This window comes from Hermetia illucens, chromosome 5 (assembly GCF_905115235.1).
Source record: "Hermetia illucens chromosome 5, iHerIll2.2.curated.20191125, whole genome shotgun sequence".
Classification (NCBI taxonomy): domain Eukaryota; kingdom Metazoa; phylum Arthropoda; class Insecta; order Diptera; family Stratiomyidae; genus Hermetia; species Hermetia illucens.
In genome coordinates, this window is record NC_051853.1 from 50,686,626 (window position 1) to 50,706,566 (window position 19,941).

A 19,941-nucleotide genomic window follows, 5' to 3' on the forward strand; every position below is an offset into this window, starting at 1 on the left:
AGGTCCCAGGGTGAAACGTGGATTGATACCCACGATGGAGCATAAAACCTTGAAAACGCCGGCTGTAGTAGGATCACTCTCAAGGCCATTCGACATCAACACCGGTCTACGACAAGGGATGCCCAATCATGCATCCTCTTTAACCTGGCCCTCGAGAAAGTGATCCGTGATGCTGAGGTAAATGCAAGAGGTACGATCCTCTTTAAGTCCACCCAACTACTGGCCTATACTGACGATATCGACATCATGGGAAGAACCACCCGAGACGTACAAACTGCCGTCATCCAGATTGAGCAGGCGGTAATCGGCGCGAGATCTTGGGCTGCACATCAAGCAAGACAAAATATATGGTGGCAACGTCAGCAGCAAAACCAACCAACTAACAACATCAAACCGGATTGGTCAAACAGGAAGAATAAGGATAGGAGAATACAACTTTGAGACCGTTGATAATTTCCCCTATCTAGGGTCGAAAATCACAACCGATAACAGCTACAATGATGAAATCCGCGCGCAGTTGTTGTCAGCCAACAGAGCCTATTCCAGCTTACAAAAACTGTTCTGCTTGAAACGTCTCACCATAGGATCAAAGCTCTTACTTAACAAGACAATGATCTAGCCAGTCCTCATGTATTCCTCGGAGACTTGGGTTCTTGGCAAGAAGAATTGCGAACTCTTGGCCGCGTTCGGGAGAAAACCTCTCTGAAGAATTTTTGGCCCCCTACATGAGGATGGACAATTCCGTAGCCTACACAATGACGAAATCTATGAGCGATACCACGACCGTCCGGTTGTGGATAAAATCCGGCTCAATAGGTTGCGGTGGGCGGGTCACTTAATCCGTATGGATGAGGGTGATCCCACCCGGAAAGTCAATAAGGCCAATATCTATGGTAGAAAAAGAAAACGAGGCAGACCCTGCCTAAGATGGAGCGATGGCTTAGGTCAGGACGCTGGATAGCTTTTAGGGATATCGATTTGGTGGACCTCGGCTCAAAACCGGGATGTCTGGAATTCCTTATAAAGGCAGGCCTAGACCGGATACCGGTTGTTGCGCTGTTGATGATGATGATATTTCTAAACTTGCCTCGCAAACGCAGAGTGCATAGCCTTTCGCTTATATTTTCAAAGCCGATAACAGCAGGTTTCACTTTTTGGCTGACTAAGAAACCTACTCCGAGCACATGGTTTACTGAATGGTCGCTATAATATATGGTGTAGCGGTTCTTCTCCAGGGAACCGGTCCCTATCCTCGCATCTCTTACAACGATGTTAAATCAGTACTATATTGGGGCAGGGTGTCGGTTAGCTGCTCAGCAGCATTCGGCCTGTAGAAGGAGCGCACGTTCCATGAGAAAATGCGTAAATCGTTAATCCGTTGTCGTGGCCGGGTTTCTCATTATAAAATCCATCTGGTCCTAGGCTCCTTCCTTGGTTTCCTGCCCAACCCCCAACCTGGAAGGCCAGTTGGTTCATTTTGTCATCCTTCGCCAGTTGGTTCATTTTGTCATCCTTCTCCGTCTGCAGTTTTTCATAAAGAAAGAATTCCCAGCGATCACCACATGGAGGTGGAGATAGGGTTTGGTAGTAGAACTGTTGGTGTTGGTTCAGCAGGCGCTTCCCAGGTTTTATGCTCCATCGTGGGAACCAATCCACGTTTCGCTCTGGGACCTATACTGCCCTTTGACCCTGATGGGATATTACTGGAGAAAAACAAAAAAACCTGAAAAGGACACCGACCACCGCTTGAATTTCATAACACGAATTTCCCTGTCGACAAGTTTGTTGAACATTCCGTTTAGCTTGATGATTCCCATAGTGGACTTAACACAAGGAACCAGATTTTGTTGGCAGTTCATTATGTACTGAGGAAGGGCGCAACTGATACCCGAAATACGCATATACCAATAAAATAACATCCCGTTTTAGGAAAGTGTCATTTGAGATTCAAATTTAACCATTTACTAATCCAAATAGACTAATTATCTGTTTTAACTCATTCATTGCACTTCGAATTGTCGCAAAACAATAAACTACAAAATGTCAATTAGGAATCGACATTTGTTTGCTTAATTTTGATAGCCAAAGAGTTGACATTCGTTAAAAACTGACATTCGTTATATGTTCTCTTATGTCAAATATGGTTGGGCCTTAGACATAGGACTTCATATTCAGATATGAATTTCTTAACGAATGTCAGCATCGGCACCTGTCAAGATTGTGAAAAACATATGTTGGCCCATAATTATGAAATTTTCTCACGGTCAGTTCGCTTGCTACGGAATTGCCATGCTTAACGAATGTTTAACGAAACTGTCGGCGGGGTAATTTTACTGACATATGTTGATTAAGGGAAGTTATAGTAAAATCCGATCGAGTGAAGTGGCATATTAGCTACATATGTTCTCTTATGTCTATTGTGGTTGGGCTTGAAGAATCATTTTGTTTAGAAACTTGAAAGTCGTAGGACGCGTAAGTGGAACTTTTCATAAATTATTTTCCAGTGGTGTGAAAAGTATTTACAATTCGTGCTTTTATTAGAAAGAATGGCTGGTCCACCCGGGGATAATTTTGAAGAAAACCTTATTGAGTTAGTTTCTTACTATCCTCCGCTTTTTGATAAAAATGTGAAGGGATGTAGAAATAAAGCAACAAGAGTGAAACTCTGGCAAACCATCGGGAAGCAAATTGGCAGAAGTGGTAAGTAACAATGATGCTGATTGAATTTGAATGGTAACCGAAGTTTTCTGCTTGTCCTTACAGGAAGCGACTGCCAGAAGAGATGGAAGTCGTTGCGGGAAAGATTCTCACGCGAATTGCGAAAAGTGGATCCGTCGTTTGGTGGTGAGGAATCAAACTGGATTCATTATGAAAAGATGCTGTTCTTAAAGGATCATATTCAGCCTAGATTGTAAGTATCTAGAAAAGTTGAATACTTGAAACTCACTCTAATGATAAAATATTTATTTAGCTCCATCGATAACTCGATAAAGTATACCGACCCTTTGTCTTGTACAAGCAGTTCCAGAAAAATGGAAACCGATAATACGGTGGTATCAATCGATTGTGGGGGTGATAGTACATCGTCATCGGATAATTTTGCATCGCCCCCGTACTCGAACAATCGGGACGATCAATTTAATTCTCTGTGTATGAAACTGGAAAAGAAGATTGAAAATTTGAGTAGAGAACCAGACATGAACGAAGAATTCATGAAGATGGTAATAATGTTTCTGAGGGATCTACCAGAGAAAGGACAAGATGAAGCTAGATGTAAGATATTTCAAATTGTAACCGAAACACGAATTAAATATTTGCATAATAATAAAGGGTAGTATTGCATCAATCAGCGTTTAATTTAATAAGTCCAGATTTCAACTGAAGAATTTGCTCATCCTCCACTTCCACAATCATTGCCGACATTTGGAGCAGTTCCACCAGTCAGCGCAACTGAAGTCGAGGAGGCAATAAAACAAATGAAATCGGGGAAAGCAACAGGACCTGACGACATCGCATCTGAGCTCTGGAAAGCAAAGAGCTGGGACCCAACACCGTGGCTGAGTGAATTCTTTAACCGGGTTATTCAGGAAGGAAGAACACCATCTGACTGGCAAGAAAGTACCACTGTTCCAATATGGAAAAAGAAAGGTAGTCCAGCAGAATGTTCAAATTACCGTCCGATCCGGTTGCTTTCCCATACCATGAAGATTTTTGAACGCATTCTTGACAACCGTATTCGCGAAATCGTTGAAATAACCGTGAATCAAGCCGGATTTGTCAAGAACTGCGGAACTACTGACGCAATACACGCTGCGCGGTTACTCATGGAGAAACACCGTGAGAAGCATCGCCCTCTTTACATTGCCTTTCTGGATCTAGAGAAAGCGTTTGACCGTGTACCACACGAACTCATCTGGTATGCTTTACGACAACACTTCGTGCCAGAAGAACTCGTGCGCTGGGTTCAATTGCTCTACCACGATCCGAAAAGTAAAGTTCGAAGTATGGCGGGTGTATCAAAACCGCTTCGTGTCTCTGTTGGAGTTCATCAAGGAAGTGCCCTCTCACCACTCCTCTTTGTCCTTGTTATGGACACCGTCACACGGGATATCCAACGTCCAGCGCCCTACACACTGCTTTATGCAGATGATGTTTTCCTAGCATCTGATAGCAAAAATGATCTCGAGCAACTTGTTCAAAAATGGAATGATCGCCTCATGCAACACGGTCTCAGATTGAATTTAAACAAAACTGAATTTTTGACGACCGATCCCCATGAAACAGGCACAATCACTGTCAGCGGCAGTGATCTGCCCAGATCTGAGCGATTTAAATACCTCGGGTCAACGCTATCAGCCAATGGAGAGCTGTGTTATGAAATTGCTTCACGCATTAACGCAACCTGGATGAAGTGGCGTTCCACAACTGGTGTCCTTTGTGATCGGCGTATCAACGAACGTCTCAAATCTAAAATTTACCGCAATGTTGTCCGTCCAGTCGCTCTCTATGGTTCTGAGTGTTGGCCGACCATAAAAGACAATGAACGGCGTCTCGCGGTAATGGAGACGAAGATGCTACGTTGGACTAGTGGCGTCACACGTTTAGATCACATCCGAAATGAGGATATCCGCGATCGTTATGGGGTTGCACCGATCGTGGAAAAGTTGCGAGAGAGGCGTCTTCGATGGTATGGTCACGCAATTCGTGCAAACGAGAATTCACTTGCAAAGATTGGTCTGAACATCGAAGTCGTTGGTAAACGACCAAAAGGCAGACCTAAGCAACGGTGGCTTGATACGCTGGATGGGGATTTGAAAGCCTCGAGATTGCACCCAGATCAGGCATTTGATAGAGCCAAATGGCGAAGCCGATCACGACGAGCCGACCCCGCTTGTGAACGGGACAAAGGCTGAAGAAAAAGAAGAAGAAGAAAAAATGGATAAATGTCTATTGAAGGCCAACTTCGTTCAGGACGCCTTTCAACGTCAAAAACTGATGAAAATGTTGACAAAATCAATGCCCTCGTTCGTGAAAACCATCACCGAACCATTGATCAACGCTGTGAAATGTCGGAAATGTCATGGAGTTTAATTCAGAGAATTTTATCCGAAGATTTGCACATGAGAAGGGGTTGCAGCCAGATTCGTCCCGCGCCTTCTCACATATGAGCAAAGGGAGCGTCGACTTCAGGCACGTTTTGAGCTTAAAAATCAGCTCGAAGCGGACCCTGAATTTTTTTCCAAGGTTATTACTGGTGATGGATCGTGGTGCTATGGATACGACTCAAAAGGAATATGAAAGGAAAGCGTTTTCCCACTGTGGAGGAGGTGAAACAAAAATCGCTGAAAGGCTTAAAGGACATCCAGATGAGTGAATTTAAAAAATGTTTTGAACAATGGAAGAATCGTTTGGAGAAGTACATTGTAATCAAAGGCGAATACTTTGAAGGTGATCAAAATTTGGTGTAAAAATATTGAGAAATAAAGCAGTTATGACGAAATTCCCGTTTTTTTGGGTCTCCCCTCGTATAGGATGGGGCCTCCAATAGTACTCCCTAATAATTTATTATGCTTTCAATCCACTAAGATATTAACTTCCCCGTGAGATGGGTGTTGAGATTTCACTTAAACTATTCCCTACTCATCGTAAAAGAATGCTAAAACCTAAATACTTCTGTCTTCTTTTACGATAAGCAGGGAATACTCCCAGAAAAGGGCAGATCTACCATTAGCAACCTTTTTCTGTCGTATAGGTACACGAGAGCTTAATCGGCAAAGAGCAGGCTAGTTTCCGTTTTGGATCCCCCTGCATTGATCACATTAATACCCTATGCAGAGAGAAGGACTTTTACTTTTGATTTCAGTAACATGAATTTATTCCGAGTTAGTTAAATTTCTTTATTTGCATTCTGTATTATTTTCCACTGTCTTCTTGTAAAGTCCTCTTTAACGAAAATAGGCAACACCTTTTTTGGAGTGTGATTTCTCACAATTCACTGCTTCTCGGTTTAAAATAATCGATTTGCGAATTTCAGTGGCACTCGTTATAGATGCTACATTTTTTTTATCATTACTGATGCGTGTGTGTTCCCATTAGCGCCCACCAGCTGCATATACCAGATCTTTGGCTGATACATCTCTCCGTAGTCCCATAGTTTTCTGCCGCTTGCTACGTTCTGACAATTCTTTAAACTTGGCATCAAAACGGGGCACCACAGCACCAATTGGCCTCCTCAGAACGGCCACAGATTCTTACCTCTTCAAAATTTTTTGTTAGAGCAGTTTCTGTAACGAAATTTGAAGAATGTATTCCCGAGAGTTAATGAGGAATCCACCTATTTTACAAGTTGTTGTAGAGCATTCACTTTTAGTCTTCTGTGAGGTCCAATCTCGAGCTTGTCTTTCATTCGGCTCTCGTAGTCCTGTTTGCCCATCATTGCCGGAAACCGACAGTGATGATGCGTGGGTGTGGTTGACGCGCTATATCCTACATATCGGACTATTGAGCCGGATTTTATCCACAACTTGAAGGTCATGGTATCGCTCATAAATTTCGTCGTTATCTACGCTGCGGAATCGTCCATCCTCATGTAGGGGGCCAAAAATTCTTCGGAGGATTCTTCTCTCGAACGCGGCCAAGAGTTCGCAATTTTTCTTGCTAAGAACCCAAGTTTCCGAGGAATACATGAGGACTGGCAAGATCATAGTCTTGTACAGTAAGAGCTTTGACCCTATGGTGATACGTTTCGAGCGGAACAGTCTTTGTAAGCTGAAATAGGCTCTGTTGGCTGACAACAACCGTGCGTGGATTTCATCATCGCAGCTGTTATCGGTTGTGATTTTCGACCCTAGATAGGAGAAATTATCAATGGTCTCAAAGTTGTATTCTCCTATCCTTATTCTTCTTCGTGTTTGACCAGTGCGGTTTGATGTTGGTTGGTTGGTTTTTGGTGCTGACTTGCCTTGCCTTCATTGATGTGCAGCCCAAGATCTTGCGCAGTCTGATGAGGATGAAGGCAGTTTGTACGTGTAATAGAGAAATTGGGATAAAAATCAATTTTTTTAAGGCAAATATTATACATTTTTTTGAGTATGCCAAAGACGGCATCCTTGCGAGATAGTTTTGCAGCTGCTCCCCAATTACGCACTGAATTTCTGGAAAGGGGATATATGACACTTTGTGTGAAAACGATTAAGTGACGACTGAATGAATTAGGGCTCAGGGTTTGAAGACCAGCAAAAAAGGCCCAATTTAAGGCATTGGAATCACGTGACAGGACTGTGGACGATTGGAACCGAGTTATGTTATCTAATAAGTGGAAATTAACTTTACTGAAATCTTATAATGCGTCCCCAAATGAAAGAAGAAAATAACAGAAATCTGATCCCAAATATGTTGTACAAACTGCACGCCATTCCCCCTCGGTAAAGATGTAGTGATCCATAACATCCATAGGAATTGGTCGTTTTTCGTTTCTAAGGGTGGCTATCAACGCAGAAAAGTGCAAAAAAGTTATCAGAAATTGCGTTGTTTCGACGGTAGAAGCGCTACATGAGCGCTTTGATGAAATAATGTTTCAGGACGATTCAGTCCGGTGTCATAGAGCCCGTAAAGAAGTAAGTAAACAAAATTTTCTCCATGTGAAATTTTTTATCAGTTTTAGTCCCATTATGGTTCTTATTCGCAGATAGCATCATGGAAGGAGGAACTTGATATAGTCGCGGCTAGGGTTAAAAAATAGTCCAAATTTGAACCCCATAGAGAACTAATCGGCGTTCATGAAGGGATTGCAACAAAGATCGAGGAAAAACAAACCAAATCTAGAAAAAACTTTAGAAACGATATGGTTTACTGTAATTCCAGACGATTTTCCTGAAAATTTACATCAATTGAGGGACAACAGGGGGGGGGGGGACCAACTTCTGCAGGTGTAAATAATAAGAACTTCCCATTCAATCAGATGAAACACAATTTTATTCTCCAGTTTCATGATCAACCCGAGAATTTTCTTTTGAGCGAACATTTCTTTGTCGGGCACTGTATTTTTATAAAACCGAGCAGTTTTCCAAAATTATGTATGCAACTTTTGTTCAAACAAATAAGAGAAAAAAAATCGTTTTATTTTTAAACCGGAGCCATTGCTTTTGCTCCAGTTTAAATTGCTTCGGTCAATTCATCTTTTTCAAACGTACTTTGTGTTTTAGCCTTGCCTCAAACCATGCTCAAGCGCAATGTATTCCTAAATGTAATTCATCTACTTCATAAGAGGTGTCCCTACAATCGCTTGACTCACATTTGACAATCCCCAAGCACGTGCGAGTGTTATTATTGTCCTCTCCCGGCTAACGTCGACATGGACGTTTTTAAGGCAAAACCAGGATTCTGTCCTGAATGTGGTTCGATATTTCCGCCTCTGCCGATGAAAGGCAATGTTGTCTGCTACAACTGCAAAAAGGATTTCGACCCAGAAGGTAAGCGTGAATGAGTTTCCCTCCCTTAAGTTCGGATGTAATCTTAACGCTTTTCAGTGTTCGGTGACATGAAAATCAAGTACACAATACATTTTAATACGTACGTTCCCAAGGAGAAAGATGCTAAAGTGAAAGAGGAACAGGATGTGGCGGATGGACCAGTCGTGGAGAGGAAGTGTCCTAAGTGCGGACACGATAAAATGTCCTACGCGACTCTGCAGTTGAGGTCTGCAGACGAAGGGCAGACGGTTTTCTTCACGTGCCTCAAGTGCAAGTGAGTAGAGTTTTTACCAAATTTTAATCAGTTTATATTTATGAGTCTATTTCTGTCCAGGTTCAAGGAATCCGAGAATTCGTAGAAAGCTTTTAGAGACCCATGGACCTTTCGGATTATGTAAATTTAACATAACAATTGTGATATTTGTAAGTTAAGGACTTAAATAAACGGGATAGATTGTAACACGGTGCGTTTTCTAATTATTTGTTTTTCTACCATTGCCTCTTAACCGCATAATCGAACTTGTGTTTGCATTGATTGGTACCGTTCGGATTGGAAGTTTTCTTTACTGCACCATCGCGCTATAAGTTGTTGGTTAGAAATTGGAATATACAAGGGTTCAACATATAATATTCAGCGTATGGGTTGCTTACAATGATTCCATCATACCTCTCAGCGCGACCTTGCATACGAAAAAATGAATCTAGACTATTCTTGCCAACTGACCTGAGTTTCAAGAATTCTCTTAAAATATTCCCTGCTTATCGTAAAGTGGAGAGGTTTGTGGACTAGCACGTGTAATTACGAAACTTCCTTGCTAATGAAACGTTAATATTGCCTCAGATAGAGATTCCATTCACGGCTTCGACTTTCTGCTGTTTTTGAATCGCTCCTGGAATTTATGTACGTTCCTCAGCAAAGGTATCCAAGGCTTTCAGAATGCTCCCCTTTTTCCAACTTTAGCGAGAATTCCGGCAATATATGTATGCAAGCTGTTCAGCCCAGGACATTCTGGGTTTAAGCGAAGTAAGATTGTGGGACTCGGGAGAGTACTCTATTCCCTCTTGACACGCTAAGGCGATGTGCGCTTGTACTCTGAAAATCATAGTCGTAGTAGGCGGGAAACGGATGTCGGACTGTTGCTGAGCGCTGCCGCAAGGCGTACTCCCATGAATTGAAATCTGGTCTATGACAGAGCCTTGATTAGGGAGCATTGCAATACAGCCACGAAGACTTCTTATAGAAAAGATGAAGATTTTTTCTATGAGCGACTACATACAATTCAGGGAAGGTTTCCTACAAGTGACATTGAGATCGAGGTGGGTGATCTGAAACGCAAGATGGGCTTTAATAACACCTTCCTCGAACATGTGATGGGGAAATATGGTCTTGGCGATCGGGCCGACAATGGTGAAAGGTCTACGGCTTTCTGGAACTTGCACCGCCTCGTCATTAGTGACACGTTCTTCGAAAACAGTCTCTGCTAAGAGGCCAGTTGGGTCTGAAATAACCTGCAACATACGTCTAATCAGATCGACCTCATCGGGATCAGCTGTAGATTAAGAGACATTTGCCTTGAGCTTGATTTCGCTTTCGTATTTCGTCCGCGTCTTCTCCCAAAGGAGGGGAGCTTCGACACCCGAAGCTCAACACGTTTCACTTACGAGGCTTGCTTGTCTTTCGACAGTAGGAAAACTATTTTGCTAACCGGACGACAAACATTTTGAACAGTTCGCTGGAATATACTGATGAACAATGGGTCTCTGCAAATAAGATTGTTTGCCACGTTCTGCAGAGGCGCCTTAAGTTTTGGTTGAATCGCGTGACATGGAAGTTAATTGAAAAACGTAGGAAACTTGCACAGGCGATGTAACAGCGTTACAGGAGATGCGTTGGACAGGGACCGGTTTCCTGGAGAAAGGCCGCTACACCATATATTACAGTGGCCATCCAGTAAACCATGTGCTCGGAGTAGGTTTCTTGGTCAGCCAAAAATGAAACCTGAAAATATAAGCGAACGGCTATGCACTCTACGCTTGGGAGGCAAATTTAGAAATATGAGCCTCATTAACGTTGACGCCCCTACAGAGGAGACTCCAGAGTCGGAGAAGGATACCTTCTACAAGGCAGTAGAACGAACCCTCGAAGCCTGTCCCAGATATGATATCAAAATCATACTTGGGGATTTTAACAGTCAAGTAGGGAAGGAGCCCGTATTCAGGCGATACGCTGGCACCCATAGCTTACACAAAAATACAAATGATAACTGACTGCGGACTATTCAATTAGCAATGTCACACGAAATGGTTGTTGGAATTACCTGGTTTGCGCGGAAAGCAGTCCACAAACATACGTGGGCCTCTCAAGACGGGAAAACTTTCAACGAAATTGACCACGTGTTGGTCGAACACCGCCACCTCTCAGCCTTGATGAATGTCACAACATATAGGGGGGCCAATATAGACTCGGATCAGTATCTCGCTGGCATGGTGCTCCGAGCTCGAATAACAACACCACCCAGAATCTTCTCTGACAATCAGGTGAGGGTTAACACTAAAGCCATCCACAACACAGCCCTCCGCAACACCTATAAGAGGGAAATGGATGCCGCAATAACCGTAGTCAACAGAGGACCTGGAGATGAAGCATCAACAAATGATCTTCACAATCACCTGAAGAACGTTATCACTGATACGGCCACAAACATACTTGGCCCTAGCCGCAAAAGAAGTCGGAACGGCTGGTTTGACGATGAATGTAAGCTAGCAACGGAGCGGAAAAATGCCGCATACCGAGTAATGTTGCATTCTCAAAGAACGCGGGCACGCGCAGAGACTTACCACGAACTCCGTCGAGCGGAGAAGCGACTTCACAGACGGAAAAAGGAAGCCTGGGAGAACCAACAAGTCTGTGAACTAGAACAGTACAGGGAGCAACCGCACCAGGCGCGGAAGTTTTACCAACAAGTCAGCAGGATGAAGCCTTATACACCTCGATGCTCATCCTGCCGAGACAAAGAGGGAAATCTGATTTCCGACAGAATGGGCATATTAGAGCGATGGGTTGAGTACTTTGATGAGCTACTGAAAAATCAGAACATCGGCGAGTTGGAGGTCCCGCCAACTGAAGACGACGGACAAATACTGCCACCACCAAGTTTAGGAGAAACAGTCCGTGCAATTCATCGGTTAAAAATCATAAGTCGCCAGAAGCCGATGGAATTACAGTCGAATTGGTTAAATATGCAGGCGACCAGTTACACCAAGTGGTTCATCAACTTGTGCTCAAGGTATGAGACAGCGAATCAATGCCTGACGATTGGCAACGAGGCATTATCTGTGTTAAGTGGTGAAATCGAAATGTGTAAAAAGCTAAAACTGAGACAAAATATCAGCTCTATGTCTCTCACTTATTTCGTATTCGGAATGTGCAATGAGAGTTAAAGTGTCTCCGACTCATTGATTATCAATGCGCAATCGGATGAAGACTATGTAATTACATAATTGTCGTGGAAGAGGTTTAGTTAAACGTGTAGGACGAGCATGGTAACACGCAATTAGTAGACGTACTAACTTGTTACCATAGCTTGCAATCCTACACAAATGAGAAAATTGGGAACAGATCTCGACGGAGATCTTTCAATAATACATGTGTGTGGTGAATATGTGTGTGTGAAAACAGGTTTAGCTTGAAACCCTTCCACTTGTCCAGTTTTACGCTTTAAGATAAGAAAGGATCTCAATCGGAGATACGCCGTGAACAAGTTAGATAAAAGAAGATTATACAAGAGTGAAGATCTTGGTCGGATATCGAGCACGAAATAAAGACAAATTGACGGATTTCTTTTCTTTTAATATTTGTGCGTTTAATTACTTTACAATCTGTCTCAAACATAAAAATTGAGATATCACATAGTGCAGCAATTATAGAGGTATCACGTTGCTGAGTACCATCTACAAGATATTCTTCGCTATCTTGCTAGGCCGGATAGCCCCATATGCGCACAACATCATTGGCCCATACCAAAGGGGCTTCACTCCAAGCAAATCAGCAACAGATCAGATTTGCTCTCTGCGGAAAGCGGTACAAAAACTGTTGGAATATGGACATCAGTTGCACCACCTATTCATCGACTTTAAAGCCGCCTATGATAGCGTAGCCAGGGTAAAACGGCCATGAGAGAATTCGGTATTCCGATGAAATTAATAAGATTGAATAGCCTAACACTGACCAAAGTGCGAGGTCAGATAAAAGCAGCAGGATCACTCTGAAGACCGTTCGACATCAACAACGGTCTACGACAAGGGGATGCCCTATTATCCGTCTTCTTTAACCTGGCCCTCGAGAAAGTGATCCGGGATGCTGAGGTAAATGCAAGAGGTACGATCCTCTTTTAGTCCACTCAACTACTGGCCTATGCTGACGATATCGACATCATGGGAAGAACCACCCGAGACGTACAAACTGCCTTCATCCAGATCGAGCAGGCGGCCATCGGCACAAGATCATGGGCTACACATCAATGAAGGCAAAGTATATGGTGGCAACGTCAGCACCGAAAACCAACCAACCAACAACATCAAACTGCACTGGTCAAACGGGAAGAATAAAGATAGGAGAATACAACTTTGACCATTGATAATTTTTCCTGTCTACAGTCGAAAATTACAACCGATAACAGCTACGATGATGAAATCCGTGCAGGCTTGTTGTCAGCCAACAGAGCCTATTTCATCATACAAAAACTGTTACGCTCGAAACGTCTCACCAAAGAGTTAAAGCTCTTATTGTTCAAGCTAATGATCTTGCCAGTCCTCATGTATTCCTCGGAGACTTAGGAAGAAGAATTGCGAGCTCTTGGCCGCATTCGAGAGAAGAATCCTCCGAAGAATTTTTGACCCCCTACATGAGAAAGGACGATTCCGTAGCCTACATAACGACGAAATCTATGAGCGATTCCATGACCGTTTGGTTGTGGATAAAATCCGACTCAATAGATTACAGTGGGCGGGTCACTTAATCCGTATGGATGGGGATGATCCAGCCCGGAAAGTCTATAAGGGTAATATCTATGGCAGAAAAAGATGACGAGGCAGACCCAGCCTGAGATGCAGCGATGACGTAGGTCAGGGCGCCAGACAGCTTTTAGTGATATCGAATTGGTGGACGTCGGCGCAAAATCGGGATGTCTGGAGTTCTTCATTAAGGCAGATCTAGTCCGGATACCGGTTATTGCGCCATTAATGATGATGATGATCAAGCGTATCAAGCCATCTTTATTTCGGCCGGTTTTTTGGTCGTTTACCATCGATGTCGATGTTCAGACCAATCTTGGCAAATTAATTTTCATTAGCGCAAATTACGTGACCACACCATCGAAGACGCCTCTCTCGCAGTTTTTCCACGATCGGTGCAACCCCATATTGATTGCGGATATCCTCATTTCGGATGTAATCAAAACCTATCACGCCACTAGTCCAACGTAACATCTTCGTCTCCATTACCGCAAGACGCCGTTCATTGTTTTTTATAGTCGGCCAACACTTAGAACCATAGAAACCGACTGGACGGGCGACATAGCGGGAAATTTTTTATTTGAGATGTTTGCAGGTTGCGTGAATCCTTGAAGCAGTTTCATAAAGCAGTTCTCTAATGGCTGATAGCGTTGACCCGAGGTATTTAAATCACTCAGTTCTGGGCAGGTCACTATCGCTGACAATGACAATCCCTGTTTCATGGGGATCGGCGATCAAAAACTCAGTTTTATTCAGATTCAATCTGAGACCGTGTTGCACGAAGCGATCATTCATTTTTGCTATTAGATGGAAAACATCATCTGCATAAAGCAGTGTATAGGGCGCTGGACGTTGGATGTCCCCTGTGACGGTGTCCATAACAAGAACAAAGAGGAGCGATGAGAGGACGCCTCCTTGATGAACACGGATAGAGACACGATGCGGTTTTGATATACCCGCCACACTCCGAACTTTACTTTTCGGATCGTGATAGCGCAATTGAAACGAGTTCTTCTGGTACTAAGTGTTGTCGTAGAGCATACCAGAATAGTTCGTGTGTCACACGGCCAAACGCTTTCTCTAGATGTTTTTCCATCAGTAATCGCGCAGACAAATCCGGCTTGATTTACGGTAATTTCACCGATTTCGTGAATATGGTTGTCAAGAATGCGTTCAAAAATCATCATAGTATGGGAAAGAAACCGGATTGGACGGTAATTTAAACATTCTGCTGTAGTACCTTTTTTCCATATTGATTTAGATAGATTTTGTTGGATAGGTTCTGAGAACGAGACCTGTTATACTTTTTGGGGGTTATATTTTGGGCCATCATTCCCCTTCGTTTCACCCGAGATCAAATATGGGGCCAGTTTGAAAAAGTATTAATTGAGGTTTTTCATTTGATACCCCACATGGGTACATTCTACATTAAACTTAACACAAAATGGCGCCACTTATTGTATATAAAGGGAACTACAGACCACATACTCTCACCAATTTCCTTGATAATGGGTCTAGCCGTTTTCGAATAAATTGGGTGTGATAGACAGACATCGACCTGATTCTAATAAGGTTTTGTATCACACAATGAAGGGGGGTTTTCCAGTCAATTTCTAAAAGTTGATAATATATTATAAGCAAGTTTATTTGAGCAGATATCGGAATGGGACATATTTTGAGGCCTAGATTTCACCTAAGCTCACCTTCCTGATTTTTTTTTTGAATTTTTCGGTTGGGTAATCTCCGAAAATAAGTGCTGTCCCACTTTAAGTGTGTACAATTTGACTCCTTATTTGCGTACTTCACAATTCAAGTCAAAACTAATATCAGATTCGGAAAGTATTAATTGAGACCTTTCATTTGATACCCCACACAACTATATTCGATGAAAAAAATGTTTAACTCTCCGTTTTATATGTGTGAGGAGCCCCCTTTAAGTCACTGTTTGCGTGAGATTTCATAGTTCTCATATGTCCACTAAATTTCGTTCGGATCGGTTTAGCTGTTTTGGAGAAAAGCGCGTGTGACAGACAGACAGTGAATTGATTGAGGTTCATTGAAATTTCACAAAGAAGCATATCGGAAAATTGAAACGAAAGCTTCGACAATACGAATTAAAAGAAACCTTTTATTTTTTGTGACTTTCATTTTATTTAGTGTGCAAAAATCATTAGAAAATACATTTTTGCTACATTCATAATTTTAAGATCAAAAGCAATTCAAGAGAATACACATTTAGAAGAGTTATGTAAACGTGTTCAAAGGGTAATTTCATAAACGTGATTCATTCAAGTAAAACATGATATATCTAGGAACTCCACAGAAACGCATTAGGTTTTTTCTTTGTGATTGTGTCCCCTCCCTTATTAGGCCGTTACGGAGTGTAGTTGCTTTGGGATTGAAATCTTCGGTGGTATCAATCCGTCTCGAGACTTCATGCCTTTAGTTTTCTTGACTATTGAGTCAAGGCACGTGATAAAAATCTCTGTGCCATGACAGGAAGATGATATTTGAAAACCAAGAACCTCGGCATTCATTTTGCTGAACTGCTAGCATTCGGATTAGTTCCAGCACGTTTTGTCTGGTTCTTTATGTTATCTCACGCAGCCGGTGTTTCCCACTGGCAAACCAGTTAGGGGAGTTCGGTTGGTTGACAGCCTTGGTGACCATGTTGGTGCTGAGGTGATAGAACATCGTAACACATTCTATCTATTGTATATGACATGGTTGCCAGCGATACTGTATCAAACAACCCTTCCCATTTAGCCCTGCTATTCCACAGAAAAGAGTAAAGCTGAATAAGCTAATTACCAGATAAATATTCGCGATATGCCAAACTTTTACAAATATTTTGTTGACCAAGATGAACTCCCAATTGGTACCAATTTCAATCAATTACCAACTATCAATTAGTGCATAAATCTAGAACGGTTTGTTGCTCATCCAGAGAGAATTATATGTTCCATTTTCTGCAATACAACGCGAACTGATGTAAATGCAAATTACCCATGATGCCATGTAAAATGCATAAATATTCCAACATAAGGGCGCAGCCATATTTGCTGATTTTGAGAAATTAATAATTTGCCAATGGATGTCAATGTGTAGGGAATGCATTATGCTCGTAATTCGAACACAAGCGCTAATTTGCCAATGCAATGTTTGCCTGATATGTTAATGATCCTTTAACACGACTCACTGCGGGGAGGCCGGGGGTGTGTCGTATAGGTATGTGTGCAGTTTTGATGTTTGTCCACTGACGAAACCGCTTCGTTGTAAAATACTATCTGATTCGGGAAATCTTTGCAATTATTATGCACATTTAAAATGTATGCACATAAATTTCTCGCTACAACGACTTCAATTTGTTATTCAATTATGAGCCGTCGTCGTCGTCAGGTCCAAGGGAAATAAAGTAACGGATTTCGCCAAGGTCTGCACAAAACCCTATTTGTCAAAGGGAATATTATGTTGTGATGACTTTACTGTTTTTAATTGCATTTTCATGCATTGGACGATTTGATGGTTTGGTGCTGATTGGGTAGTTCCCCCATGAAGAAGGTAAGTTCGGAGGAATCAAATTCGAAGGTATCCTTGGAGGCCTTATCAGAGAATATTTTCCCCGAATTCGCTAAATCTACAATTTGCTTAATTGCTTAATTAAACACGATCTTTTCTTAAGGCTCCCATGAATGGTTTCATTGTTTGCCCACATGAAATATGAATGTCCTCCATAAAATTGACTCGAAGGAGGCGCATTCCTAAAGGCAACCACATTGCACTTGCTTCCTCAACGATTTTTCCTTCCCCTCCATAAAAAATGAGAGAACGTCGTAAGGCGGTATTAGAAAATTCGCTTCTCAACAAAATATGATAATAATGATTTATACGATGGGATATTGAATATTTTGAAAATCATATTCCATTTGTGTGCAGGAACCGTATTTTATCGTATAATACACCGCTAGGCAATTTTATGGTTATTCGGAGACCAATGCTTGGTAGGAATTTCCCACATAAAATAAAAAACGGTTATCATCCATAATTTATGATGTTATAGTGATTATTTTTCCTGCAGAAGGCAATGAATGTTGTTTTTGTTCGGGGAAAAATACCATTGTCCTTTTTAGCTTTTTTATTCGTGCCATCGCCGAGTTTCCGCTCGTATTGTGGTGCTGAGACAAAAGTACTTTGAAAAGGCATTCCGGACGGTGGATAGGTGTGTATTTTATTACAGAACATATTTTTGCAGAACGATATATGTATGTCAGCAATTTCTAAATGCTTTGGGAAAGTATTCGATCTGTGCGCCATTATTTAGCCAACTGTGGAGAGGAGAGTAATTCAATTAACAAGAATGAACCCCATTTGAGTGCTTTTCGGGATCGTCTATCATTGGAATTTTCAGAAAGCTAGACAGCAATTACCCTTAATCTTCTAAATGGCTTCATAGAGGAATCTCCTTCTTTTGTTTTTTGGCCAAACCAATTGATTTTCGCCCCTGTCCGCCGGGAGAATTACTTTCCAAAAGTTTTCGTACCCGATCTGGCTTTTAAATTCCTTATAGAAAACCACCGATGTGACTATTTTGCAATGGCTGTAATATCGGCGTTGGGTTTTCTCAAGCTGCGTGTTGCGCCATTGATACAATGCAGCATCTTCGTCTTCATTACCGCGAGGCGAAGTTCAGCGCCTTCGACGGTCAGACAGCACTCAGAATGATAGAGAGCGACAGGGCAGACAATATCCATGGGAGCTCAGTAATTGAAAAAGCCGAAGGAGTCAGTAAAAGGATTAATCTGGCCAAGACTTACCGAGGATAGAGCTCTGACCCAGAAGAACTACCTTTTATGCAGGTTGGGACTAAAATAGTTGAGCTGTCCAGATTCATCAAGGATAAGCACAACGTGCACCAAGCCATTAAGAACATGGTGAGAGCCATCAGGGTGCTTTACAGTAGGTCCCAGGAAGAACTAAGAAAGCCTAAGGAAAAGCCGGACATCCCAGCCCCAACAGTGTCACAGGCGACCCAAGTGACATCAAAGCAGAATGTCATCGATCTTCAATCAAGTAAGCGAGTGCGAGACAAAGAGGGCGAAGCTTTGGGGAATCAACAGGCCCCAAAAAGGAAAAAAGGAGTCTCGAGCAGTCCAACAAACGGAACTAGAAGTTCAGAAGAGCCCAAAGTGCCCAAAGTAGGAACGTCGGCTAGCGAAGCGAAACCGAAAGAAAATAAGAGCGGTGGTTGGACTAAGGTTGTGAACAAGAAAAGAAACAGGGAACCAAAGGTGCGAATTGCCCAGAGGCAATTGTAATCTCCAGCAGAGGACATCTAACGTATGCGGAAATGCTGAAGAAGATAGAATCTGACCCCGACCTAAAATACTTAGCCAGAAATGTCAGCAAAATCCGGAGGACCCAGAAAGGAGATTTCATGTTTGAGCTGAAAAAATCCAGCGTGGGGAAAACTGACGGCTTTCGTAACTAAGTTTTAAACTTGCTTGGGGAGAATGTCGCGGTTCGTTCCCAAAAACATGAGATCTATATCCAGTGCAAAGATCTCGATGAGGTAACATCCAGAGAAGAGATCTGCACTGCCTTGAAGCAACAATTGAAGTTGGAGGGATTCAGCGAAGGATCTATCGTGAGCCTAAGAAAAGCGTATAGTTGTACTCAAACGGCCACAATGCGACTGCCAGTGGAGTCAGCGCAGAAGTTGTTGGCCGTGAGGAAGGTTCAAATTGAATGGGTTGTTTGCCGGCTAAGGGAACAGATCTCTTTATAGAGGTGCTTCAAATGCCTAATGTTTGGACACTTTGCGAAGGCATGAACTAGCGGCATCGATGTCGGAGGTGTGGGGAGAAAGGATATATTGCCAAGGAGTACAATAGAGACCCTAAGTGCATTTTGTGCGAAGGAAAGGAGGGACGGGGTAACCGACATATTGACGGAAAAGGTAAAAGCCCGGAATTTAGGCAGACGTTAACTGCATTGAAAAAATGAGGGTAATACAAATAAACCGCAATCGTTGCAGGGTCGCACAAGATTTGCTTGCACAGACCACTTACGAATCTGTGATGGAGGTTGCTGTCATTAGTGAACCGTACAGAAATTTCTATGGTGATGTATGGGTCACAGATTCGACTGGTGGAGCGGCGATATGGATCAACCATTGATGCCATCAAAATGGTTACTGGCTTGACCGAAAATGCAATTCAAGGAAAGGGTGGTACCAGTAAATATTGTGTAGTGGTCACACTGGATGTGAGGAATGCATTCAACTCGGCCAATTGGAACCTTATACGAAAGTCTCTGGTGGCGATTGGTGTTCCCACCTACCTCGCGGCTATTATAGATAGCTATCTGTATGACCGAACACTCTGGTATAATACCGATGATGGACCCAAGGAGTACGTTGTCTCCGGTGGTGGGTTACGCTGATGATATAGCACTGGTT

At 42.6% G+C, this 19,941-nt stretch overlaps 2 protein-coding genes across 2 annotated transcripts; both read left to right on the top strand.

The window, feature by feature from the left end:
• Positions 1-2,541: 2,541 nt before the first annotated feature.
• Positions 2,542-3,346, top strand: LOC119657640 (transcription factor Adf-1-like). Its single transcript, XM_038064645.1, has 3 exons — positions 2,542-2,700; positions 2,764-2,911; positions 2,972-3,346. The coding sequence occupies exons 1-3, from the start codon at positions 2,547-2,549 to the stop codon at positions 3,333-3,335; spliced, it is 666 nt and encodes a 221-aa protein (XP_037920573.1). The 5' UTR covers positions 2,542-2,546; the 3' UTR covers positions 3,336-3,346.
• A 4,954-nt stretch (positions 3,347-8,300) lies between these two features.
• Positions 8,301-8,931, top strand: LOC119657583 (DNA-directed RNA polymerase I subunit RPA12). Its single transcript, XM_038064562.1, has 3 exons — positions 8,301-8,471; positions 8,529-8,745; positions 8,806-8,931. Exons 1-3 carry the CDS (start codon positions 8,354-8,356, stop codon positions 8,828-8,830), a joined length of 360 nt encoding a protein of 119 aa, XP_037920490.1. The 5' UTR covers positions 8,301-8,353; the 3' UTR covers positions 8,831-8,931.
• Positions 8,932-19,941: the final 11,010 nt, after the last annotated feature.